Raw genomic sequence first — 27,017 nt, forward strand, 5'->3', positions numbered from 1 at the left:
ACAAGACTTGCACAGCAACTGGTGTCACTGCTGGGTTGTGTTCATTGGGAAATACCCCTACATGAATCTTTACTGGTAAAGCCACAGCTGTTAAGTTTCTGCACCAACATAGCACCAATATTATTCATTTGATTTAGGTCAGGCTTACTTAGGTTCATTGTGGTTTTACCTGTTGTCTTCCTTCCAGCGCTGGTGTATTTATCTTCATATTACTTCTCAGCATCAGAAACACACTATTTTCCCCAATTTACAGATGGGTACCTGAAGCAGAATTTGTCTTCTCCCAGGCAACAAAGGGAGAGGTGAGGAAGTTATAAGGGAACCAGAGCATAGGAACATTACCAGCCTAGAAAGGACTTCTGTGGGGTGTTGCATCGGGTTGCTCAAAGAAACACTGGGAAAGCTTGGTCCCACCCGCATGCTGCTCCTGTAGATGTGGGATACTCATTTGGGCTCTACATGGTTCTTAGTTGGTAGTTTATGGCACAGATTAGTGAAGTATTCCAAGATTAGTGAAGCATTCCAAGCTGTAACCTATAAGGAACTACATAAAATGTTTGTATTTTTGGAAGAGAAGGTTAAACTGATCTGCCAAGGTAAATTAAGTACTGCCATCTCATTATCCATTCTAGAGCTGTCTGCCACTAGTGTGACTCCTATATGTAAAGAGATAAAACTATTGCAATTAGCTATGATTTTAGTCCATGAACTTTACATCTGCTTCGAGATAGAGCTAGTTCAAAGAACAGTTTATGTTTGACACCAGTCTGGCAGCAATAGCAGAAGCATAATAACACAGAGGTTCATTTATTTATTAATTTATTTATTTATTTGCCGCCTAGTCAGTTTTTATATGGAGAACCCATTAAACAAAGTATTTAAGCAGTTAAATATCTTGCTCATTATTAATAATATCCTGAATATGAAGAAGCTCATCACCCAAGTTCTCTGGAACCTGTGGTTATGCTGCATAATTACACAATAATCAGCCACACAGTCAAGGCCCATCCAATAAACATTTGAATTTTATTCTATCATAGAATAATACACTGCTGCAATACTGATTCATTAAAAACAAAAATCATTATTCAATACCCTCTTAAATCATGAGACTTTAAAAGGAAAAAACAGGGCTTTTTTTTTAAATTTTGAGCTTTTAAATTTATATTTTCCAGAAACAATATGGGTAATTACTTAAAATGCCTTAGTTACCTCAAAATCATGACTCATCTGAAATCGGTGGACTTACATGAGTGACCATGTAAAGGAAGCATCCTCTCAAGTGCCAAATTTCCCAGTACACTTATGAACGGCACTTACACACTACAACCAGTATATCTGGAATCCCATTACATTCTATGCTGCAGAAAGAAGTTTGGCCAGACTCAAACTTTCACCTCTGATCCTGTCTTCCTCTGATATTTAGCTCCATTCAATCACTGACCACAGCTGTCAGCAATTCAGTTTCCCATTTTTGCTTTCAGATTTCTTCAGTTGCATGTATGATGCACAGAGACTTTAGAGGAGACAGGATTTACCTTGCAGTGGTCAGCAACTTTACAAAAAATCACGCTGTTGTGAGATCAGGGGAAAACCCGACATCACTACACTCTTAAATCTACTTTAAATAAACCTAACTCTGTGATTCTGTCTTCTATGCCTAAAATAATAATACATACTATGCTTTGAAGGATTAATTAATCCTAAATGTGCTGAAATATTCGTATAGAAGATATTGTATAAAGCTTTGTAACTGTTCATTGTGTAAATGGCAACAAACCGCATTTCACAGGACAATACAATAGCAGTAAGAAAATCCCACACAGATAAATCCAGGAATTTCAAAACAGTTATCCACCCAAAACCACCAAACCAAACAAAAAATTCCTACATGGTTGGGGATAGCTAGAAGTGTAAAAGTTTTATTTAGGTCCAAAGAGACAACACAGCATTTCTGAACCCAAAATCTTCATTTGCTGTTGCAAAGAAAGGAGAGTTGTCAAACTTAATCGTCAGGTTTGTCCTTATTTTCAGAAAGACAGAAAGAAAATGAAATGCCAAATAATTCAAAGTAAGAGTACAGAACTATAGCCACTTCGCACAGCAAACATTACAGCTGGACATTGGATTAGAATTAGAATGTTTTAGTGCTTAATTATCATACCACTGAATTTCAAATCCCGAGATTGCTCCTGGCAAGCTGAAACAGGGACTAAATAGGATATAGTCTGCTCTTCTCCTTAGGTCATTACTGTACCAAACTGTACCAATAAATGTCTCTTTTTAGGCTTCAAAAAAAGTCTCTTTTTAAGTCCTCAGTGTGGACCACGCATGAGGGAAGCATCCAAGTCTCCTGCTGTGAATAAATGCTGTTCTGCCATATTTGTGCAATGTTTCCACCCATTCTGAGGTTCTATAGGGTCCAGACTTGAGCGCATTAACTAACATTTGATTCAGCAGTAGTAAATGTCTGCTGCATGAATCCAAGAACTCAATCTTCTTTACTACTGCAGATGTCCCTTGTCTTTTATGTCAATAGGACCATTATGGAGATTTTTCCCCTTTTCTTATCCAGAAAGACAAATGCCAGCACAATCAACCTTCAGAAATTTTCCAGGCGAAAAACAGGAACAGAAGAGTGCTAACCTAATCAGCTGTGCTATGCTGTGAGGAAAAAAACTGGCCAGGCAGATCACCCTGCTTACGAAAGAATAATACCAGGTGCATTATGGTAGCATTAGAAATATTCGTAATAAATTTCATACTATGTAAGAGAAAAAAATGGGGTTTCCATACTGAATAGGCTGCAGGTCTTTTCCCTCTGCATTTCAGAATGACACCCTTGGTCTTTCTGGATGAGTTTAATTACAGCAACACTTTAATGCTGCCAGTAATAAAGAGCTATTAGTACTGCTCTTAAAGAGGCAAAAAGCTTTCATACTGCAAAGAGCTAGGGATGCTCTTAAAATAATAAAGGGCAGTCAAGCAATCAGATTTGCTCTGCCAAGAGCTTTTAAGATGCAACCCAGAGGCTTGAAGCTTCATTATCAAAACTTTTTTCCTGTTGCCACTTGAAAAATTTCTGCTGAAGTGTAATGACTAAAATGTAGGTAATAAAACTGCAACAATAATTGCATGCTTAAGAATGAAAAGACAAAGTAGTTCTATTTTCACTGAAGAGATGAATTTTAGGGCTGGCACTATTTTGGACCCTAAAAGTACAGGGATCAGTGCCACTGAAGAATACAAGAGATTTTTATGGAACACAGACTTTGGATACAAGGGTTCATCTGAGAGTTCAAATTTCAAAGAGCAACATACCAATATCAGGAAAAATAACATGGATATAGTGTTTAAAAGAAACAACCTCTTGATAAGATAGGTTCTGAAGAATCCTTAATAAAAAGTGCTCAATTTTTCTGTTATTTCTACCCATTACTACTGCCTAAAGTAGCTGGAAATGGTGCTGTGCTTCTGAACCATGCAGACGGAAAGTGGGAGTCAACACAGGATCTGTGGCAAGCCAGCTTTTAAAAAGGTTATGTTTGAGACAATAGGTTACATCAGTTTGCCTTTTTCTTCTTCTTGGTTGAGAGGTCAAAATTGCTAGAGGCATGTTTGTTTTCCATGGTTAATGTGCAGAGCTCAAGGGTCTACATAGTGTATAAAGACATTAAATATTCTCCAAGTATTCTAACATCCTCACATCCAGAATCACTGATGCGAAGCAGAATGGAAAGGATCAGAGATCACCAGTGGAAAGATGGCAACTAGAAGAAAAATTCCATTAGACAGAGGCACACTTACATTAAGGCTGCCAAGAAGACATGCCAATCTGGTTCTGGCATTACAATAAGGCACTAATACTTTCATTTTCAATTTAGAAACTTTTAATCACTTTTAAAAGTGACTGGAAATTCTTGGCAGGAACATTATATCAGTGCTTTAGTTGTGGAAGCTTGTTCACTCCTACAGTCTTTTTAATTGATCGTTTTCGAGGACTAACCATCTTCGGGTTTCCTGGAACACTGTATCTCCCTCTGAAATAAAATGGGTGAAGTTAGTCATCAAGTGTCACATTCCCTGTAAGCTTTAACAGCTAGAAATGTGCATGCTTTTTATATTTGCATATCTGATTACTATCATGAATTAATAGACCTGAGACAGAAAAAAACAAGTATATTTCTGGGTTTGCAGGTTAGCAGAGCATCTAATTATTCCGCATACAAACTCAATCTTCATCTCATGATTCCTGTTATGTAAGTGATGGCATTTGAAGAACATGAATAGAATACTAAACACAGGCACTAAGAGGATGATACCTGCCTAAGGAGGCATTTTTGTCAATTAAAGAATCCCCATCAGAAAATGGAAAAACACTTCATGTAGATGTAATTACAGTGCAGGTATTCCACTCTGGAGACCCAGGCTCTCAAGCCCATGACTGTAAGAAATGCCCATAGGAAATGCTTCCAGCAGACTTCTGAAGTGGTACTCATCATGAATACATACACCACCTACATGAAACCTACTAGAGTTTCATCTTGATCATCTAAGAAGTCAGTGGAAATGTAAGCAATTCTCCAGGGAAAGAATGGTTCTTCCCCAAACTGGAAGGATTACGCTCATGACCAAGCAGCATGCATCTCTGCTCCTGTGCAACATACCTCTGTTTCTCTTCCTATTCATTACTCGAGAGGACAGACAGCACTTTACATACTCCAATGACAATAATAATACAGAGTTTCAATGTCTTTCTCAAGTAAAGGCATTTTCAGGGAAAATATATCACAACATCAAATCATTATATTCATCATGATAGCCAGATATGTGGTAGAAGCTGTGATGATGTGATCTGTGCAAGTTTCAAATTTACAGGTAAAGAGCCAACAAAGTCATCCCAAGGGATCACTAGTCTTCCTGACAGATCCTTTGTTCCAGCTCTGACAAGTGGTCTTGGTCTTGAAGGGAGAACTGTGCCCATACAGATATGGAGATGGTTCTACTCACAGTTGGAACATCAGAACCCAAGCCCCCATGAATGCTCAATAATCGATTGTTTAAATTCAAATTAGTTGATTACTCAAAATCAGTTGATTAATCTGTAGATGACTGTACAGCCTGATGAAGCAGACAGAAAATATCCATATGGAATTTGTTAGGCATAAAACCTCTTTCAGTCAAAACCAGCTGGACTTACAGACTAAAAAGCCAGGTAGCTGCAGCAATGCAGTGTTGAAACTGAGCTAATAAGACCCATTATATGCATCAGTATAAGAGAGGGCTCAGAATGACAATAAATTGGCTGTTCACATTGCATCAGAGATATGAGTCATCAGGACATCCATGTTCTTCCCAACCCTCAGCTAGCCTATCTTCTTGTCCTCTGAATAACCATAAAAAGGACCTCTACTGAACTGAATGCATCAACAATTAGTGTTCACAATTACTACTCAAAAATCTGTTCAGTGTTGCTTTAATATACAGGTTGGGCTTTCCATACCTGTACCTATAGCTAAAACAAACATTAACCATAGTTTCTTAGTACGGTTTGAGATCCAATGCAGGCATTTTGTGAAAGGGCAACAGAGGTGAAATAAGAACTCTGGACAGAAAATCTTCAAATTATTCTCAAGAATATGCTTAATTTCAATCATGCAGGTTTTCTCTTATTTTAATGAAATTAGTTCTCATTAATGTCAGCATGAACAAACAACCCTCAGGCTGTAAATCAATAAGGGCATAATATGACAATGACTGCGGTTTCCTTGTGATGATCAAGGAGTGCATACTTACATTCTAGTATTTCCTTAAAATACAAAATGTGTCAAATCCCCATTCTTAAATCCATTTTGCCAACAAAGATCAAAATTTGTCCTGAATGTTCTAAGTCACTGGTTATAAAAGGCAATCCTTTGCAAATCAGGTCCTTTTATACTAAGAACAACTTAAAAGATGAACAATTATCTTTATGGATTTAATGTACTTTGAATAGTTAAAAAAGAAAACCTCTTAGGTAAAATGGATTGAAAAGGGATATTTGTAATAATACACATCTTCTGAGACCAGCAGTTACAGGACACTTTATTTTATTTTACACTTCATTTTCTTTTGTTTGATACAAAGAAAATTACAGAAACACATTGTTGTATAATTTCAGGGTAGTAATGCTCTACTAAAATAGATTGTAAAAAAATCCTGACATAATCTCAGGTCAGTGCTAACTCTCAGCAAATCTCAGTATCTGGCTGATGATATTTAATTTCAATGCACAGGCAGTGAATTCTCCTGGTTCTAGCTTTCTAATCTTCTCCATATGAACCACATTAAATATCACTGGGGCCAGAAGCGACACTCTGGCATATGGGGCACTTCAGTATCCCACAGTGCTTTTTCTGTATGAAGAAACTTCAGTTACAGAATTGAATTCACACTGCATTACATTAATTCATATTCTACTAATATCCTCTTCTGGAGCATGAAAGTTCACTGTTCCAATCTACAAAATCCTGTGATTCTGTGCTTACACGGAATGAGAGGATAAAGCTGGTAGGCAAACATGTCCACACAATTTCATGCTCATAATTTACTCATCATATTTTCAGATGATGCCAATATATACTGTGTATGCTCGTTTTAATAATATGGGTAAGTGGGTTTGTGGAAGGGTATTTAATGTGAAATACTAAATACATAGAAACCATACTAGCTTAAGACGTCTCTCAATACAAAGTATTTGGGAGAGTTCCAAAAGCAAATATTATATCTGCTTGCTGACACACTTTTGTAGGTATCTGCTTTTGGGCACTGGAGGAAAGTTACTGGGTTCAACAAACTTTTGATATGATTCCCTCTATTCTTCATACTTTATATTCTTAACATTTCTAGTTCAGGTAAAAAATAAATCTCCTCCAATTTCAAGCTTATCCACAAGCATTACAATCAGAAATTAATTTTATTTCTATATACCTCAGAGCAGGTGGACTCTTCAAATTTAAATTTCTAACCCATACAATTAAAGAGAAATCTGTTAAACAATGAAGCCTTTGTATGTTGACATCTAAAATCACACTATCATTCACAAAAAGCTTTACAATCCATTGGCTAAAAAGGACCTAGCAAGGCACTTATTTAATTGATTTACTCTTAATGTACTAAGGGGTATACTTGTTGCTCTCAACTCTGCAGTAATATAAAAAAAATATCCATTTCAAACACAGGTTAAAAAGAAAAATCATCAGAAGTACTTTAAGATTTAAAAAGGCCATTTAAATATATGTATTTTCAACATTGCAAGATATTTAACATTAAATAAAACTGATTGAAAAACAGTATCAAAAATTATGTTAAAGAGCAATACTTTGTCAGTGGGGTTATGCTTAGTGATATTTACCATGAACAGAAATTTGCAATGTTTAAAGCATATAATAAATCAGAAAACAGGAAATATAAAGGAAATTTACCTCAGTATCTGTTTTTCTCCCTTGCCAGTCAGAGCATCTGGTTTTTGCCTTTCAACAATTTTAAGTGGAGCTGAGGTCTGTAATAGCCAAATTTTTACAAAACAAGTTAAATCCTAACCACAATCACAGTTAAGGAAGTAAATATTTCCAAACTAGTTTTGACGTACTATGGCCTTATTGACCTAAAGTATTTTAAGCACATATTATACTGATACCATGTTGATTTAGGTAATTGAACATATACCAAAATCCCTTGCTGTGCAAAAATACCATTACTTATTAAGATGGATGATGAGAGCATATTTTTGGTGATTTTCCCTATAACTCCACGTTTCCAACGAAGAAGCATTATGTTTCTAACATACTTCCCTGAATGCAAAACAAAACAAATTGTAGTCACTTAGTTGTCCTTTTGAATGGCTAAACCATTAAGAATGGAAACTACATCAAGTCCAACTCCCTGCTCCTTGCAGGACTACCTAAAACTAAACTCTATACTAAGAGTGTCATCCAGATGCTTCTTGCAGTCTGACAGGCTTGGTGCTGTGACTAATTCCCTGGGGATCCTGATCCAGTGACTGACCACCCTCTCAGTGCAATGAAGAACCTTTTCCTAATGTTCGGTCTGCACTTCCCCTGATGCTGCTTCATTCCATTTCCTCGCGTCATATCTCTAGTTACCACAGAGAGGAGATCAGCAGCTTGCTCTCTGCTGCCCTCCTTGAGGAAGTTGTATACTGTGATGGATGTCGTCACTGTGGTGGTTTGAAACTCCCAAGAATCTAATTTTTAAGTTCAAGCCCCCCTCCCACAGTTTGCCCCTGTGAGAGGGTTTTGTGATGGTATAGACTTGATATCTTTTTCATCTCATGTGGAGAGTTTTCAGACAAAACACAACCATTTTTATTGGGGGAAGGGGAAAATATTTACAAAGGTTTATTTACACACACACATATATATATTTACATTGAATTAAATTCCTCCTTTCCTTCAGTAAAAGCCTAAGAAGAAAAGAGAAAAGTCTTTCTGACACTCCTCAGGCCACAGTTCCTTCATTTCAGTTTTTTGTGGCACTGGTTAGTGTCCTTCATTTTCCTGAGGCAGCAGCTTTAAGTATGGCAGTCAGGATTTTGTTCTTACTTTGTGGAAATTCCAACCCCGAGCCCGAGCCTTCAGGGGACTTCCTTGTAGATCTTCACTCCTCTTGGGTTAGAATATTGAAGGCAGCTTTCAGTTCAGTCTTACCAAAGCTCTTTTGCTCTGTCTCAGCTCACAGGCATGATAGAAGCAGCAGCAGCAGCAGCAGAGGGCAAGGCCACCTCCTCCGCATTCTGTCCTGGTTTTCAGCTCCTTTCTCCCTCTCTCTAGCTGCTGTTGCATTTTGGGACTCCCTAAGGGTTTGGAAGTCCACCCCTCTTCAGGAAGTCTCTGGGTTTTGGGAAAGTGATACAGTCTTACCCCAAAACAGCTCTGTTGAGTTTTCCTCTGTTTTGTTGCCAGCTCTCCCTCCTGCAGGAACATCTCTGCGTCTTTCAGCCGGCTTCACGTTATCTCGGTGCTACTGGCTATCTTTTTGGCTTTTAGCCATCGCTGTCTCTGTTCAGGACTGCTCCGCTGCTGCTTTTCAATGTCTTCTGCTGCTGATGACAGTAAGGAAACTCTTCCAGCTCTTGATTACGGGACCCAGTCCAGCTTTGACACTATACCAGGTCTCCCATAGCCTCAGCTGGGGGCTGGGGGCCCTTGGCCCCCAGAGGGGCTCACTGGCCCCCTGCTTCCTCCTCGTGGCTCAGATCATGGCTACCTACCTACTAAAAACTATCTGCCCTACCTTCTCTTCCATTTCTGTGGGTATGTAATTTCCGTAGGGCACACATGGACTATTGATTGGTCCAGTATTATCAGTGGGGAAAACCATTACTACCTCAGAAAAAAAGGTTTTTCAAACCACCACAGTCACCACTCAGCAATTTGGTCACCCCTCAGCTTTCTCTCATCCAAGTTGAACAAGCGAAGCGACCTCAGCGTCTCCTCATAACTCTTGCCCTTGAGGCCTTTTGCCATATTGTTCTCCCTCCCTGGGACACACTCTAATAGTGTAATGCCCTTCTTATACTGAAGCGCTCAAAACTGCACCGAGTAGTTGAAGTGTGGCAAGCTGCACCAGTGCAGTTAGGTTTACTGTCATGTTCAGATTAGCAACGTAAAAGATAGATGTTTAAACAGAAAAGTCCCCAGGAAATTAATTTCATCTCGACCTAAAAAAGCTGTGATGGTTTGCACCTTAGACCTGATTCACTCTCCATAGATTACAGAGGATTCCTCTGCAACTACTTCAGAATGGCTATTTTACATTCAGAGAACTAAAGATAGGAATATTAATCTGAAGATTACTATTTTGCTCTCATATGATTCTGAAATCATATGAGTAAATAATTGTTGAAAATATAGTGCACTAACTACCTTGAGTGTCATGGGCAAAATCCTGTCCCCACTGCTCCATTTAAGCAACATGCCAGTGCATATACTTCACTTCAAACTATGTTTTATGCATGTTTAAATGTTTTTATAGGGAGCTGAACATAGGCACTCTGCTTGATAGCATGTTCAGCAACAAAATCAGCTTTTATTTCCTACATTCTTCCTCTGGAAGTTCTTAGTTTCACTGTTAAAGTAAAGTTATTAACGGTTATCATGGGCATTTCCTGGGCTTTTTCTTGGTTTCATGCTGGACAGTCAGTTCAAGCAATTCTTTCAGATTTCCCTAAGCAGCAATGAACCATGTAAGAGAATAAGTTGCCCACTGTGCAAACACATGAAACACTGCTAATTACAGGCTTTCACTCCAGTTAGCTATGACAGGAATTCAGAGACAGCCTTCTTGAGTGTCACACTAAGCTATTACTTTTACATTATTCAGGAATTAAGGGCTTTTCCAGAATAAAAAGTACTATAAATCTTTACAGATGCCGTTGCAGGTTCCTCCAGTTTGTAGTATCAAATTTTATGTATTATGTAATTTGCAGCAATAAAATTTAACCTGTGATTTCACCAAAACAAGATGTCTTATGTCTACCTAATAAAATTAATGAAAATATGTGCTGTAAAGTAATTTTGAACTGGTAGTCTAGTTTGTCTTTAAAAGAAGAAAGGAGAAATATGAAAAAGAGAAATTGATACTTAAGGTAGGTGTCACTCCTGCTAATAATTTGCTTCTATTCTATTCAACTGCACAGCAGTCTTGTGACTAATGGATGGGCAAGCAAGTATCAGAAAATTGCTTCAGCTTTGTCAGCTAAGAGCACTTTGACTATGCTAAGGAACAATGAAACTCCAATTGATACAAAAGCAAAAAAGTATTTAAAATTAATAAACTGTAGCAATCTTTCAATTTATAGCTCTTAACATTTTTTAAAAAGCAGTTTTTGTAACAGATTTGGTATATGAATGAAGTGATGAAACACTTTAACCTAACAGCATTAACAGATGCTGTTGCTATATTAAGAAAGTACAGTGATTTTTAAAAGTTACTGAGTCACACATCTTACCTGTAAGGTCTCTGAGAGGTACGTGCGCCGCTCATCATTAGCTTTATGGTAAGCCTACAGTTAAAGCAAGAGATACAGGCTACCATTAAACAAAATTTTTAAAAGTTGAATCACACAGGAAAACTCCAATATACAGCAGAACGTTTTTCCAGTGACATATTTTGTGGAACTATTCTTATGTGTGTTCCACACACACTGTTTGTCAGACAACATGATAGCTTTTATAGATTAGAGGCATACAGTGATTACAAACCTTTGCTTCCTGTTTCAGTCTAAGTTCATAGTCCTTTAGCTGACTCTGGAGACGACTCTTCTCTTCTTCTAGCTGTTTAAGAACCTTCTTTAAGGAACCCTGTGGTTATAGTAAATAAAACAATGCTTTACAAATATTTCCATTCTGTATAAAGATGTCATCACCATAGCCCTTATTTTTTAAGCATTATGATGTTTGTCATTCTCTTTGGTTCTTGTGCACTTTTTGTTTTCATGGTTCTGGCTGGCACACTGCAGAGACAGAAGCAATTAGCCATATGCTACAATTATTAGTTATGCACTACATTTCCACTGTGTTAAAATGATACAGGTACAGCTTTCCACACTCAAGCTCCTTGACAGATTAGCAAAGTAACCTTGTGGTGACCAGTCAGAATTGCTCCCTTCTTCTAACCTAAATTTCCTCTGATTTCAGATCTTACCAGCACATCCATTTTCAAACCACTTGCTGAGAGAGCTGCTGAACTGGCTGAAGAGGCACATGGGATGTCAAAGGTAACTCATACCAACTTGGCTAGAAAGCAGTATTTTGTGGGAACTCTGTCTTAGGTGTTCAGCCATTTACCTTGCCTACAATTGGGATAAATTATGGTAACAGCAGTAGTCCATTTTGACTACTGGCACTGGCTGAATCTTTGCTTGCTGTGTAATGGAAGTAAAATACACACTCAAGCAGGACCTCCTCCACTTCTACCATGGAAAACTCCTTCTCATAATCCCTTTTATAAACTGGTCCAGTAAAGACATTCTTATAGAAGCCTCTAGCATAGATGACTTTAAATTCCTTATCTTAGAGTTTCCTCTACCAAGCTCAGGAACAATGCACTCCAACAAAGAGGAATTTGAGCAGACATGCCAGGAGGCCTGCAAACAAGGGGCTCCTGGACAAGCTCCACCACAAAAAGAAAGCCTAGAGAGGGTGGAAACACAGACAGGTAACCTAAGAGGAATACAGAGATTGTTCAGTCAGGGATCAGGTTAGGAAAGTTAATGTCCTGATAGAATTAAACCAGGCCAGGGATGTCAAGGGCAACAAGAAAAGGTATTCTATAGGTATGCTAGTGATAATAGGAAGTCCAGGGAAAATGTAGGCCCTTTCCAGAAAGAAACAGGAGACCGGGTTACCAAGGACATGGAGAAGGCTGAGGTTCTCAGTTACTTCGTTGCCTATGTCTTCACCAGCAAGTGAAGGGATGGCATGCAGAGTGACCTTGACAGGCTTTAGAGGTGGGCCTGTGCAAACCTCAGGAAGTTCAACAAGGCCAAGTGCAAGGACCTGCAGCTGGGTTAGGGCAATCCCAAGCACAAACACAGGCTGGGATGACAATGGATTGAGAGCAGCCCTGAGAAGAAGGACTTGGGAGTGATGGTGGATAAAAAGCTTGACATGAGTTGGAAATGTGCACTTGCAGCCCAGAAAGACAACCATATCCTGGGCTGCATCATAAGAAGCACAGCCAGCAGGTTGAGGGAAGTGATTGTCCTCCTCTGCTCTGCTCTCTTGAGACCCCACCTGGAGTACTGCATCCAGCTTTGGGGCCCTCAAGAAGGATGTGGACCTGCTGCATCAAGTCCAGAGAAGGGACACAAAGATCACAGAGCTAGAGCACCTCTTCTCTGAAGACAGGTTGAGACAGTTAGGGTTGTTCAGCCTGGACAAGAGAAAGCTCTATGGAGACTTTACAGCACCTTCCTGAACCTGAAGGGGGCCTACAAGAAGGCTGGAGAGGGACTTTGTCTTACAAAGACATGTAGTGACAGGGGTAATGGCTTTAAACTGAGAGTAGATTTAGATTAGATATTAGGAAGAAACTCTTTACTGTGAAGCACGGGAAGAGGTTACCCAGAGAGGTTGTAGATATCCCATCCCTGGAAGTGTTTTAGGTTGGATGGGACTCAGAGCAACCTAATCTAGTGGAAAGTATCCCTGCCCACGGCAGGGGCGTTGGAACTAGATGATCTTTAAGGTCCCTTCCAACAGAAACCATTCTATGATTATTCAAGGTCAGTTTGTACCTGATTGTTCTTGTACTGAAATGTGCTTTAAGATAAACGTTCTTCCTCCCTGGTGTTTGTCCCCAGCATGTATAGACTGAAGACATAAGCATCTTTTTTCAACATTCATTTTACTGGGATAAATAAACTGAACTTGGCTCACAGTCAACAACAAATAAGCTAGAATACCTAGATGTTCCTCTGCAGTTGTATCAGCTCTCAATTCATAACAGAATTTCTTTATTATTTCCTAAATCCTTTGGTCTACACTATTAAATTTTACTCCCATTTTTAATAATCTAGCCTTCAGTGTCTTTCTTTTCCTAAACAACATCCAGATCCAAATTATATTATATAATTGGTTTCAGGAGAGAGATACCATAATCTAATTCTACTTTGTGTATCAAGGTCATGCATTAAATATTAAGATTCTTCCTAAACCTGGTCCTGGAAGAACTCTGCTTGTACTCTCCCAGCAGACTCTCTCACTAATCACTGCTATCATGTTCCATTTGCCAGCTCTTTATTCTTTCAACAGATCTACTCATTTTCATTTTCTCAATTAATCAGTCACTTCCCATGTGACATGGTGTCTTTATCAGAGGTCACAATTAATAAGATTACTATATTTATTGTGTCAACAAATCTACTGTCTCATCACAGAATGTCAACAGGTTTGCCCACCATAAGACATTTTTAATAAATCCATGCTTCAGTTTCATTTTGCAACAATTATTTCTCTCTTTATCTTAAAACTGAAAAAAGTGCTTCACTCCAGCACACACAATGCACATATCTTTATTAAAACCACTTGCAGATCAGTGATGTAGCAAGCCAGTTCTTTCAGAATCCTAAGGTACAGATTACCCATTTCCCTCATTTTAAGCACATCCAGCTAAGTTTTCCTTAGGATTCAGTTACTGTCGCTTCCTCTTCCAAGCACTTGCTGATGTTAGCTATTTTTTGCTTTGTTCTGCATTTTATTGCTTCTACCTTTACTGAAAACTTAGGCAATATATAAGTTTAATTTAAAGTGAATGAATTCATGCTTCCTGGTAGGCTTTTTGACTGGCTTTTCTGAAATGTTTTTATAGATTTTAAAAATCTAAAATAGCATTACTTCCCTTTTATTCAGTATTTTCTGATAAAATACGTTAATTTTCACATCCACTGATATCTGTGCCTCATCATTATTATTATTAGCCCTTGATTTTTAGTCTTTATTTATAAGTATCACATACGATACAATTTCTGGCAGTAATTTAATAATATTATAGCCAAATTCATCCATGCAAATGTTATATTTATATCTATATCTGACCTGTATGGATGGGATTTAGTCTGATGTGAGTATATCTACATTTGAGTGCCAGTATGTGAACGGAGCTCCTCCTAAGAGCCACAGTGAAGACAATCACTGATGTGCAGTGATTCATTCAGCTAAGCAGATAAAGAGCTCAACTTAGTTGCCATCTGAGATGTTCTAGAGAGGCCAAGACATTCATGTGTGGCAGATACAACATATGGCTTGCACAAGACACATCCTTCTGGAGCAGTAGTGGGCTACTCTGCACTGAAACATCTGCAAGACTGTTTATACAACTATTCCACGGAAGATGCCAACCTAGATAAATCTAGATACAAATCTCTGTACTCAGCTGACTGTATTAATAAGACCTGCACTGCCTGTAGTAGGAATTAAAATATCTAGCCAAGAGGTAGACATCTATATAGAGAAAAGAAAATATTTGTGTCCTAATATTTAAGTAAATCATATTGTTTTAATGTATATTTCAATATTATTTCCCAATATTATTGTGACTAAACTTTGTTTTCCCTACCCATTCTCAAGACGAATTCATCCAAACAGCTGTTGAAGAAAAAAACAACATTTATGGTAAAAGTCTCTCATATCTGCTACATACCACATCTATCACTGTTATGTTCTTTCATGACAAGTGTGTACCTTTAATACTTGTTGTCCCTTCATGTTTTCATTATCAATGCTATTGCAGTCCTGGCTTGTCAGGTTCTCCCATTTGTCTGTTTAGGTCCCCTGTGTAAAATACTTATCTGTCACAGAATTTTTGGGGTTTTTTTATTTCTAACACAAGAACCTCCTTAGTCAGAATAGATGAATCCTTTCACTTTTTGTACTGATTACCTGACCATTGCCTTAATAATCAATTATTTCTTCTCATGACCTTAATGCTTTGCTAGGCCTTTATTTACCAGATTTTCTCAGTAAGCATGGAAAGGAAGAAAACATGATTCTCCAAATATTTCCATCTTCTTTTTCCATGGAAATGTCAACTTTTTTTCCCTTTTTAGCATGCAAATCTCAGATCCAGAAGGCCAGTATCCCTATATGGTATATTTCTCAGAGAGTTTATGAATGTTTGCTAATAGTAAAAAATTACATCTGCCTGTTTGAAGTCTCGAGTCTTTTCTAGCATCTACAGATCATGGCATGTTTAATTTTTTTTTTGCATAATTTTCTGTATAACATGTTAGTTATTTGACTTCAAATTTTATTTTTCATTTAAAAAATCCTGGCTTTTACTGAGATTTCCCTCAGAATGATTTCTGTTGAAATTAAGATTTTGAAGGAGCGTGGCAAAAGGCACAATACTTTTAAAACATGTTGCAAGAGAGAATAACCCCTCCCACTGTTCAATATGGGAAAAAAAGGAGATATAGAAGAGCTGCATCTTTGGAGAATATTTTTCACATGACTGAATTGTTATTAACAGAGACATGAAAAAAAAAACTTGAGACATGAAAAGAATTGAGGGGTTGTTAGGTATTTTTTTCCTAATTAAAGAAGAAGTACCTCGGATGCAGATGCAAACTTTGTCCTAATACAGAGGACTCCTACAGTCAATACAGGCAATGTTTGCCAATTCAAGGAGAAAAAGTAAGCTGCAGATTAAAGAGATTTGGCTAAATTCCACTAGAGTCATGTGCTATTTCATTTCAACATCAGTGTCTCTACGGAACTAAACAAGACAGATAAAGAAGGCCTCAGCACTGTCCAACTATGAAACTAAGGTTTTTTGCTTTCTTGACCTCACTGCACATTAAAGACTATGACCATCTGACAGCATATTTTGTACAGCATATTTTGTACCACTTACTACATATTTTGTATCACCACAGTAAGCTTAAATACAATAAATACAGAAGCTTATGCTGCTCTCCAGATTTGTTCTATGTAAATCCACAGCCCACTATTTATTTCCTTACTAGATTGTCCATCAGTATTATATAAGACAGCGGGACTTGGTGTTGCAGCTGTTACTTACAAAAGAGCAATTTGGTATCTCCTCAGTAATGGTACTCATCTAATTTCTTTGAGTTCCTTCACTTACAAAGTAGACTACTTTTAGATCTTTTCTTCATTAGTCTTTTCAGAAGCACTGTCTATTTTTTGCTGCCAATGCAGCTGGTCCACTGCAGATGCCTGGGCATTCATTCAGCTCTGGAGCAAGGATGCTATCCAAACGCAAGCAAACAAACGGGGCACTACACTGCTTCTGATTAGCAAACACATGCAAATAGGTTGATAATGTGACTAAAAGTATACACTTACCATCCCTACAGTATCTGGGTACCTCATAAATTGTAATAAATCTATGCTTACAATTCTCCTGTGAAATAAGAAAGCTGTAAAATACTCCAAATTTTCAGATTGGGAAGTGAAACCCAAAATCAAAATAGGATTGGAGCTGACATAGCACTTCAGGAAGAATTTAACATCCTAATGTTAGTAAAGCAGTCTATGCAATGTCTTACATTCCTCACATTTGGTTTTGCTGAATAACATGTAGGCATCTGAGCTGTTGCTGTTGTGGTTGCCCATAAGCGTAAGCTTAATTGAGCTGCTTAGTTTGCTGCTAAAAGTTTTCATGGAGTCTCAAAGCAAGGCTTCCTGGAGGTCATCTCTCTAACAGAGCACAGACTGGCAAGGATGCTCTACCCATGTTACATGAGGAAGAAAGCACATGACCCTATCTGACAGCCTAGAATTTAACCCAGAAAGAAATTAGTTGAGTTACATTTTAGTCCTCTGCTACCCTAAGAGCTTGCATTCTCATATCCTGAAAATGCCCTTGCCACCATCATACTTAACTAGTGCTGAGATAATTTTTGAAGCCAGGCTGTTAATCAGTCAGAAATGCAAAAAATTATATGGAGGGAAAAGGAACAAGTGAGAAAGGCTGCAAGGTCATGTCTACTTCTGGAAAGGAGGCAGGATTTCAGCCACAGTTCTTGGGTATTTCTTATTAACTTCCCATTGGTTTTCTATCTTTATATATAATCTGTTGTGAATCCCAGTCTAACTGCCTTTCTCCCAGCTAATACCTAGGAACTTTAGTCAGCTGGTTCAGCCTTTTGACTTCTGTTCCTGCATTCATGTACCTAATTGACAATGCAGAGTTCAGTAGGCAATACTGAAGACTATGGGAATCTGGCAACACAGATGTTCCTACTCAACTAAAAGACCTCTCCAAGTCGTCAAATACTATTAAATGCAATTTCAAAAACAGATACTAGAAAATTTTAAATGGTAAAACTTCAGAGAGGTTCTAGAGGACTACTTTAGCCAAGTCTGGTTATAAACTACCTACTATCCCTACTTTTAATGCAGTAACTGGAGAACTAGCTGAGTCCTTATATATCTGAAGTCTTTAGCTGCTGTACTTCAATACAAATCAAGAGAGGAGGAACATCAGCATATAAACTCAGCCAAAACATTAAGGGCTGGATTTGCCTGTCCTGAATTCTGTGGGAAACAAGCAAAAAGAAACCTCACCAAAACAAATTGAATTCTCAATGCTCATGATTGTATGAGCAGCTTAGTGCTTAGTACTGTAAAACAACACAAAAGCAAAATCTCACAGAAAACAGAGCTTAAAGCATACAGTAACACAGACTCGTAGCAGAGTTCTTGCATAACAGAAAAGCCCCAAAACAAAGCAAGGACTAGTGAGAACTCAAAAGAACCAGAAGGAGGTTCCCAGCTATGCAGCACTCCCCCAGGAGAAATTGCCAACAAAACTCCAGAAGGAATCAGTGAGATAAATTCTGAAAAAGCTTATTAGAAGTAGTTTAACTGAATACTGAAATGTTTGGGTTTTTTTAAGATGGATTCAATACAGGTTTTTCTACTAAGCCTTGAACAGCTGGACAATGTATTCCTGAAAAGGAGACATAAGCTGACTAAGGCATTTAACCTGAATTTAAGATCCTTAGTTTTCAGTAAATTGTCCACTCAGAGCAAGCTGGTAAGTTAAAAGACACACTGAGATTTTAAGTGAATACTTTCTTTATGTAGCAGAATTCTGCAAGGCTTAGCATGATTAACTTTAGGAACAATTGTACATTAATCTTGTGTCCAGCAGTGACCAAGCCCAGACTTTCACAAAGGGAACACCAATTCTCCAGTTCTTTTTTTCACACAATTTCCTTTTTACTTGACTGAAGTTACATATCTGGCTTAACACTTGCCAGAAAATGAAATTATACAGAAAGATACAGAAAGAAAGTTGAATTTTAAGGCCACCCACATAAGTTGCTCTCATTCTGGATTTTTCCTTGCCCTAATATCAGTGGCAACAGAGGTGACAATTTCTAACAATAATTACACAGCAGACAATGTGACAAATCCTCAGTTCAAACTTGCTTTCATCAGAGCCCAGCTCATGCAGACTATTGATACTTATGGCAATTTGCTTCAGCTCTAATCCTCTGTAAATTTTCTCCATGAGTTAGAACAGAAGCAACATACCTGTCAGTTGTGTAGAACAAAAAAAAACAGAAGAAGCCTTTGGAATCCATTCTACTTGACATTTTAAATGAAATTAAGTTTTGTTTAGAAAACAAACTCCCCCCAATACTACGAGGTGACATTCATTGGCCGATTTAGCTGAAATCTTTTAACATATCATTTTAAACTCATTAAGAGCAAAAAGAAATACTACATCTTTAGTTTTACTGAAATGGAAGTTGATTTTAGACTGTTATCAATAAACTCAGTAGTCATATATTACTGAAAAAATTATGCCTAAGAATTATTCATATTTTGACATCCAACATGCACTCGACATATATACACTAGATCCTGTAAGAGCTTTAGGACAGGTGAGGAAAGGTTCCATATACTTGTGTAGTGGGTTGACCCTGGCAGGATGCCAGGCACCTACTAAAGCCACTCTCTCACTCTCCCTCTGCAACTGGACAGAGGAAAAAAAAAAACAAACTGCTAAGGATTCATGAGTTGAGATAACAGCTGGGAGAGGTCAGTTACTGATTACCTTCATGGGCAAAACAGACTCATGGTGGGGATAGTACTTAAATTTATTACTTACAGGATCAGAGCAAAACAGTGAGAAGTAAAATAATCTTAAAAACACCTTCCCTCCACCCCTCCTTCCTTCCATGTTCCCTCTGCTCCCCCTCAGCAGTGCAGGGGAACGGGGAATGGGGGTTTCGATCAGTTGGTGTTTCTGCCACTACTCAGGGAGAGGAGTCTCTCCCCTGCTCCCATGGGGTCCCTCCCACGGGAGACAGTCCTTCACAGACCTCTCTGGTGAGAGTCCATCCCTCGGGCAGCAGTTCTTCCCAACCCGTGGTTCACTTCTCCATGGGGTGCAGTCCTTCACAAATGAGCTGCTTCACCATGGGTCCCCCACAGGGGCCACAAGTCCTACCCAGGAAAAACCTGCTCCAGCGTGGGCTTCTGTGTTCATGGGTTGCAGGTCAGCAGCAGGACCCTGCTCCATCTCGAGCCTTCCACGGGGTCATAACCTCCTTCAGATATCCACCTGCTTCAGCATGGGCTTCTCCATGGGCTGCAGGTGGGTCTCTGCACCCCGACGGTCCTCCGCGGGCTGCAGGGGTACAGCTCCAGTGTCTGGAGCACCTCCTGCCCCTCCTTCTGCACTGACTTTGGTGTCTGCATTGTTGTTCACGCGTTCTCACTCCACTCTTTCCTGGCTGGAATTCTTTCTGCACAATACCTTTCTGTTCTTAAATATGTTATCACAGAGGCATTACTATTACTCCAGATTGGCTTGACCTTGGCCAGCAGCAGGAATCCTGTCCTGGAGCTGGTTGGCATTGGGTCCATCAGAGAGGAGAAGCTTCTAGCAGCTTCTAACAGAAGCCACCCCTGTAGCCCTCATCCCCTGCTATCAAAACCTAGCCACAGAAACCCCACTACAACTTGCCTAAATGCCAAGTGCCCCCTTGTGGTCAGCATCATCTTTAGATTCCAAACCAGACCCAGAGTGGAACTACTTTAACACAGTGTAGTTAAGTGTGGGATGTTGATACCCTAAATCCTTATGCCAGTGGTCTCCATAGCTTTGATCACACAGGTTACCTGCTGACTTGGGTAGAAGGAAGTTAAAACTGAGAACTCCACCGCTGTAGTTCAGAATTGACAGAACAAGGAGTTGCTGACTCTGAAATGTTTCACTTGCTATCTCTCCTGGTAGGCCTGAAAAGGGCTGGAGATTGCTTCCTTATACATTTTTTCTGAAAGATATCCCAGAGTCCCCACCAATTGCTAAGGAATTCTTGAGAACAGCAGATAAGAATGTCACTTGACTCCAAGATTTTTCCCCTATTTTTTTCTTTGAAACAGGAAGTGTATTCTGCCTCTGGGCATACCACAGAGTGATTTGAGTAACACAGTCTCCTGGTTTGTGCAAGGCCACCAGGAGGAACAACTAATGCCAATATGACAATTAAAAGAAAAAATGCAAATCAAAAAGGTCTCTTGGAGGAATTCAAAGTATTTATTTGAGGCCAAATGAAAGGAGCAGGAAGGGGAAATCTGGGGGGAGGCAGAATACAGTTTAGGGCAATCAGACCAGATTACAGAGCTTTCTCCAAAACACTTCCAAGTTTCAAGAAAAGCTAGGATACCAGATTTCTTCTTCTCATACAGCTACTGACAACTTAATCCAGGATGAGCAACAAGGTTCATTTAACAGTTACTTGCTAGAACTGTCAATATTTCCTATGCGATTATAAAGTGCTGATGTTCCCTATAGGCAGTTATCAACACCTACTGAAATACAAAGTCTTCATTGCATGTTTTCACAAACTCAAGATTCCCTTCCTGTCATATTGCAATCACATATGTCTCCAGTGTGACACTGCCCCACCTTCTGCTTGCAGTTTAAAACCGAGAGCAAAACCTCTGAGGTGGTTCTGTGAGGGTCTCAGTTCTGTGGTCACTGTGCTCCCACAAAGACAGCTTTGCAAGGCAAGTATCTGAGCCTTAATGTCAGAATTTTCTCAGCTGTGGTGCTGGACATTCTGGAAAATGGTGATTTATCCCAGAAACCCTGGTTCCTTGACTAATCTTAACTAGAGCGTTGCTAAGGCAATGCTATCAGGAGTGTGCTCTTCTGAACTGATTTTGCAGTATGCTTTTCAGTATTTGCATACTAAAGCCATTATCTTTGTTCTTGCAGAGAGGGTGAGAGAGAAAGGAATAGTTTTCTTTCTGCTTATATAGGAAATCATGCTAAGCAGAAAGCATGTATTTTACCAAAACTCATTTAATGAAAAAATGCAATCAAATGAAAGCAGCATGTTTAAAAGAAGTAAGTAAAATTCACATCATGTTATACCTTAGAGAGAAGGCATTCCTTCTGTAATTATTTCTGAAGTACTGTATGACACTTGCATTATTCATTGGGACATAAAGAAAATTACTGACCAAACAGTTTTCACTGTTGAAACTCCCTTGTGCTTTTCACCATTTAGGTTATTTTTAATCTGCCCTCAGTACACAAAAATGATTTTCTAAACCCTGGCTGTAACAAACTGTGTGTTCAAGGTATTGATTCTGCATTTACTGCTACATGACACCTATATGATTTTTTTGTATTAAAAAAAAAAGGATTATCTCACATCAGTATAAGGACTTCAGAAAGATAACTGTATATTTAAATGGTTTAGTGGTGTTTTCAATGGCAAGAAATCATTCATCAATACAATTCTAATTCTAAATCAAAAATAGTGCAAGCCATCTGCAACAATTGCTGCAATTTATCAACACAGAAAATCCCCTGTGCCTCCTTGTTCATCACTACAGAATTTGCATTTGTATTCTACTCTTTCATTCAGGTTTTTATAGCTTGCTAACTACCAGGGTCCCTGATGACTAATCTTTTTTTTTATTTTCCCTGTAGCGCTTGATATCAAGAAAATATTTTATGCTACCTATCTCTAAATGGGTTGAATTACTGTACAGATGTGTTTTTCTCCTTCTATTCACTATACCAGGACCTTAAATGACTAGCTGAGTGAGATAAATCTCTTTAGTATCTTTGAGATAACTCCTCTTTTAAACACAGATTAAATTGTTTAGTAAATTAAGAATTATTAGAGGTTCTTCTAATAAGTCTAACTGTATAATTCTAAGTTCATTGGGAACACAGGTTAAAAATACTTGAAAATTATATTTAATTTTCTAAATATGTTGCTCAAAACAAAATCTACTATCTACTGTTGTCACATTATGAAATTGTATGATCTTGCTGAAAGAATCACTTAGTGATGTTTCCACAGAGCTTCATAAAATCACAGAATCAACTTTTAAGATCATCAAGTCCAACCATTAATCCAGCACTGTCAAGTCCACCACTAAACCATGTCCCCAAGTGCCACATCTGTAGGGATGGTGACTCAACCACTTCCCTGGACAGTCTGTTCCAGTGCTTGTCAACATCTCTGGTGAAGGGGTTTTTTTTCTATGCAATACACATAGGAAATATATTTTCATATAGGAATATATTCCTATTCATATGCAACTGCAAGTTGAAAGCTAAATATTAGAGTGTACTTTTGATTTTTACAGAGATATACACTATGTTTTATATACCCACCCTTTACATTTTTACTTTGAGCAAATGTATAATGATGACTGGCTGAAAACTCTTTGTTTTTCTACTCACTCACCAGATCTCTCTTTTATTGTCTTCTGCGAAAAAGCTAAATATTTCCCCCCAGTCCCCTGAAAAACTCTCAAAAATACAAGAAGGATTTTAACAAACCTACATGCTTAAACACCACAAAATTTTCTGTGTATTTTTACCAATGTTTTACCTCCTAAAAATATATTAAAAAAGAAAAAGCAGCTCTACCTTCCCCAAGAGTATCTGTAAATATACACTGACTATTCTGATAGCTTCGGTAAACAAACAAACAAACAAACAAAAAACTAAAAAAAAAACCCAAAACCAAAAACAAACAAAAAAAAACCAAAAAGCAAGAACCTAGAAAACAAACAAACCAGCAAAACCCACAAAATACATCTATTTTCTTCTGCTCTTTCCGTCTCCCAAAAATCAAAACAAGATAAAAATTGAACATTTCACTAAATCCTTAAGCACTCTTCTTTCCTTTCCGGCTAGCAGACAGGAGAATGTATTAACATTCAGCTGGAAGACTGAAGGAAGGACCTGAAACTGCAGAAGAAAAAGCCATGGCATGGCATGCGGGCTCCAGGCTTGCCCAGACTTCACAAAGTAAGCCTAGGACTCTTCATCCTGTCTTCTAGACTCCTGGCAAGTATGAACCTTTCAGCTGTGTTGGCATTCTTTCCTTTATGGGAACAGTAATCAAACCTCTCTGAACCATAACTCACTATAACTGGTGAGGAGGCAATGCCGTTTTTAGTACGGATTAGAAATTTACTGGACTGGTGCAGCCCAGCTTCCAGTAAAGGAGATTATCTCACTGGTAATGTCTCCTGGAGTGCTTGGCAAGGTGTAATTGGATTGGTTAAGAGAGTACTAGCAATTGGATGGAAATAAACACTTCTGATACTGTAAGCATGCACGTCAATCTGTGCTTTACAGGCTGACAGGAATAACATTGTCTGAAACCGTAAATTTTCTAGATCAATATTCTGTCTTCAAGACTTTTCTTCAAACTCAGTTTTATTTTTAAACCAATTCAGTGAAACAGAAAAGTGAGATGTGAAAGATTTTGTTCTCTTTTTAATTGGCTGTTTAGAATAAAATATGTCCTGCCCACCTAGAAAACACCATGGTCTTAGCACAACACTAAAACTGGCAAAAATGTTTACTGTCTGAAAGCCATGGATCAGATCAGAAAAAGCAGTTAATTATTTACACCCTGCTTACAACAGATAATCATTCCCACTAATAGAGCATGCAGCCTCCTCTAGGCTCAGTAAACTCCCATTAATCTTCAGAATCCAAAGCACAAAAAAAGTCAGATGGTAACACTTCTGTAAGCATAAGAAACAGGAATAAAAATCCTAAGAGCTCTGCATCATAATGTTCATTATCCCTGCCTATGTTAAAAGGCATTATCACATCTTTATCTACCTTCCCTATTTCTAAAAGTGGGTAAGAAGAAGAAAAGGCGTCAATGATTTCAGCAGATGGCAGATTAAGGAAAAAGTCATTCTGAATCTAAAATGATTTGCACTTCATTTTCCACTTTAGAAAACAAAATGCCCAAAACATTTGCTGGTTTTTTCTTGCTGTTTTTATCTCAAGATTGCTTTCTTGAAATACAGGGCATGAAGTATGAGTGATAAGGAATAAAATTCAAAAAATTAAAACAAATATTCCCTTTATTGATGCAAAAATTCACTGTACAATGAGGAATTTTCCAGTGACTATACTATGCAAAATTTTACTGCAACTATTCATCTATGTTATCACAGTTGATACAAAATTGGGAGTACTGACTGATACAAGAGAGGATAGTGTTGCCGTTTAGAGGGGCCTCAACAGGCTGCAAAAATAGGCAGAGAGGAATCATCTAAAGTGGGAAATGCAAAGTCCTGGCCTGGGGGAGAAGTATCCTAGGCAGCAGTATATGCTGGGGTGACTGCCTAGGAAGTAGCTTGGGAGAGAAACACCTTGGGGTCCTGATGAAGAAGGTAACCACAAGAAAGCAATGCTTCTTTCTGCAAAGGTGGCCAATGGCCATCTGGGGTGCATTAGGAAGAACTCTGCCAGCAGGTCAAGGGAGGTAATCCATCCCTTCTCCTTAGCAGTGGTCAGACATATCTGAAGTGCTGGATCCGCTTCTGGACTCCTCAGTACGAGAAAGATTGGACTTCCTGGAACAAGTCCAGTATGGAGCTATGAACATGATTAAGGAACTGCAACATCTGACAGATAAGGAGAGAGAGTTGCCACGGTTCGGCCCAGGGAAGAGAAGGCCTAGGGATCCTTATCAAGGTGCACAAATATGTGATGGGAAGGAATGAAGAAGAGGGAGCCAGGCTCTCCTCAGCGGTGCCCAGTGAGAGGACAAGAGGCGGTAGGCACGAACTGAAACGTGCAAAATTCCATTTGGTCACAACTAAGACTATTTTTTTATTGTGAGAGTGGTCAAACACTAAATGATTCCACGATTTTGTGACCAAGGTTTAACATTTTCCCATCTATTTTTAGAACTACTATTTTTAGTCCAGCGACTCCATCTCACATGCCTTACTGCAGATTCAATCATAAACCCTTTACTCAGTTAAAACTTTTACTACATGATTCTACCCAACATTCAGGTCTTATGTACCTTCTACTTAAGGATTTTATTCTATATTTTATAAATTTATAAGCAACTGCACATCTGAAAAAATACAAACATAAGCAGGACTGACTGCTTTGGCTTCTAGACCAGGTTGCTGCTATTTTTTTGTCATGAAAAAAACAAAGACTACACAAGTTTTTCAATTACACTGTGATTTGTTGTTGAGCCAACTAAATGTCACAGTACTCACCACAGGCATATGATCAAATGTGCGAACAATGGACAATTTATCTACAAATAAGCAGAAAATGTGACCTGTTGATATAATGTCAACATACAAGCAATAATTCTATTGAAAAAGTTATGAATATCCATTTCTACCTGCTGGATTTCCACGAATAAGCTCCACCTTATCTCGAAGGATATTAATTTGCCTTTCCAGCTGTTTATTCAATTCTACTTGTGTCTCATATCTGGTTTTCCATTCATTACCTTAAAAATAGAGAATTATTATATTTCCCAGATTATTTCATGTCATTTTAAGTAAAAGAATTTTTTTAAACTGTTCCTTTTAACTAACTGGAGACTGAGAAAGTTAGTAATCCTCATAACAAGGATCTTTGCATACAAAAGAGCCTGAAAATATAAATCAAGGAAAATTTTCACTGGGCTTACTGTGGCCAGAATATTAACCAACTCATGTTATTTATGTTATTCATAGTTTCATTAATAATTAACAGAAAAAAAGCTAACATGGCTGCATGTAGCATTCCTTAATTTCTGATTTGAAACATCACAGTCATGTTTGAAAAGGGAAAACTTAAATTTCCAAATAAAAATTTGAACCTCTATACTGTAAGGGCTTCCCAAAAGAATAAATTTTTTGTGTTTCCTAATCAATTAGCAAGATCCTGTTGTAATTCGCTTACCTTCATCTTCAATACTGTTAAGTCTTTTTTCCAGTTCTGTTACAGTGTTTCTCAGTTCAAATATTGAGATTTCAAGCATCTGCCTGCGGTATTTAAAGGAGGCAATAAATTTGCTATTGCATTAGTCCTGTTACTGAAATTAGAAAAAACAGATCAAATATATTTTCAGAAGAAGTATCTATTGGACATTCCTATGTAATTACATTATCTTGTCCATTTTTAAATGTTCTTTTTCTATATGGATACTACAGTGCCTTAGAAGCGTTTCTACT

General features: G+C 38.2%; 1 protein-coding gene across 1 annotated transcript in view; it reads right to left on the reverse strand.

Annotated features, from left to right (window-relative positions):
- Positions 1–1,902: 1,902 nt before the first annotated feature.
- LOC108499072 (coiled-coil domain-containing protein 169-like) overlaps positions 1,903–27,017 on the reverse strand; it is a 31,890-nt gene continuing 6,775 nt past the window's right edge. Inside the window, exons 2-8 of the mRNA XM_017818540.1 lie at positions 26,746–26,828; positions 26,198–26,308; positions 26,067–26,107; positions 11,265–11,363; positions 11,012–11,065; positions 7,464–7,540; positions 1,903–4,040 (exon numbers count right to left, since the gene is read on the reverse strand). Coding sequence (XP_017674029.1) covers positions 3,938–4,040; positions 7,464–7,540; positions 11,012–11,065; positions 11,265–11,363; positions 26,067–26,107; positions 26,198–26,308; positions 26,746–26,828 — 568 coding nt within the window. The 3' untranslated portion in view covers positions 1,903–3,937. The remainder of the gene's footprint in view (positions 4,041–7,463; positions 7,541–11,011; positions 11,066–11,264; positions 11,364–26,066; positions 26,108–26,197; positions 26,309–26,745; positions 26,829–27,017) is intronic.

This window comes from Lepidothrix coronata, unplaced genomic scaffold (assembly GCF_001604755.1).
Source record: "Lepidothrix coronata isolate B3197 unplaced genomic scaffold, Lepidothrix_coronata-1.0 Scaffold69, whole genome shotgun sequence".
Lineage (NCBI taxonomy): Eukaryota > Metazoa > Chordata > Aves > Passeriformes > Pipridae > Lepidothrix > Lepidothrix coronata.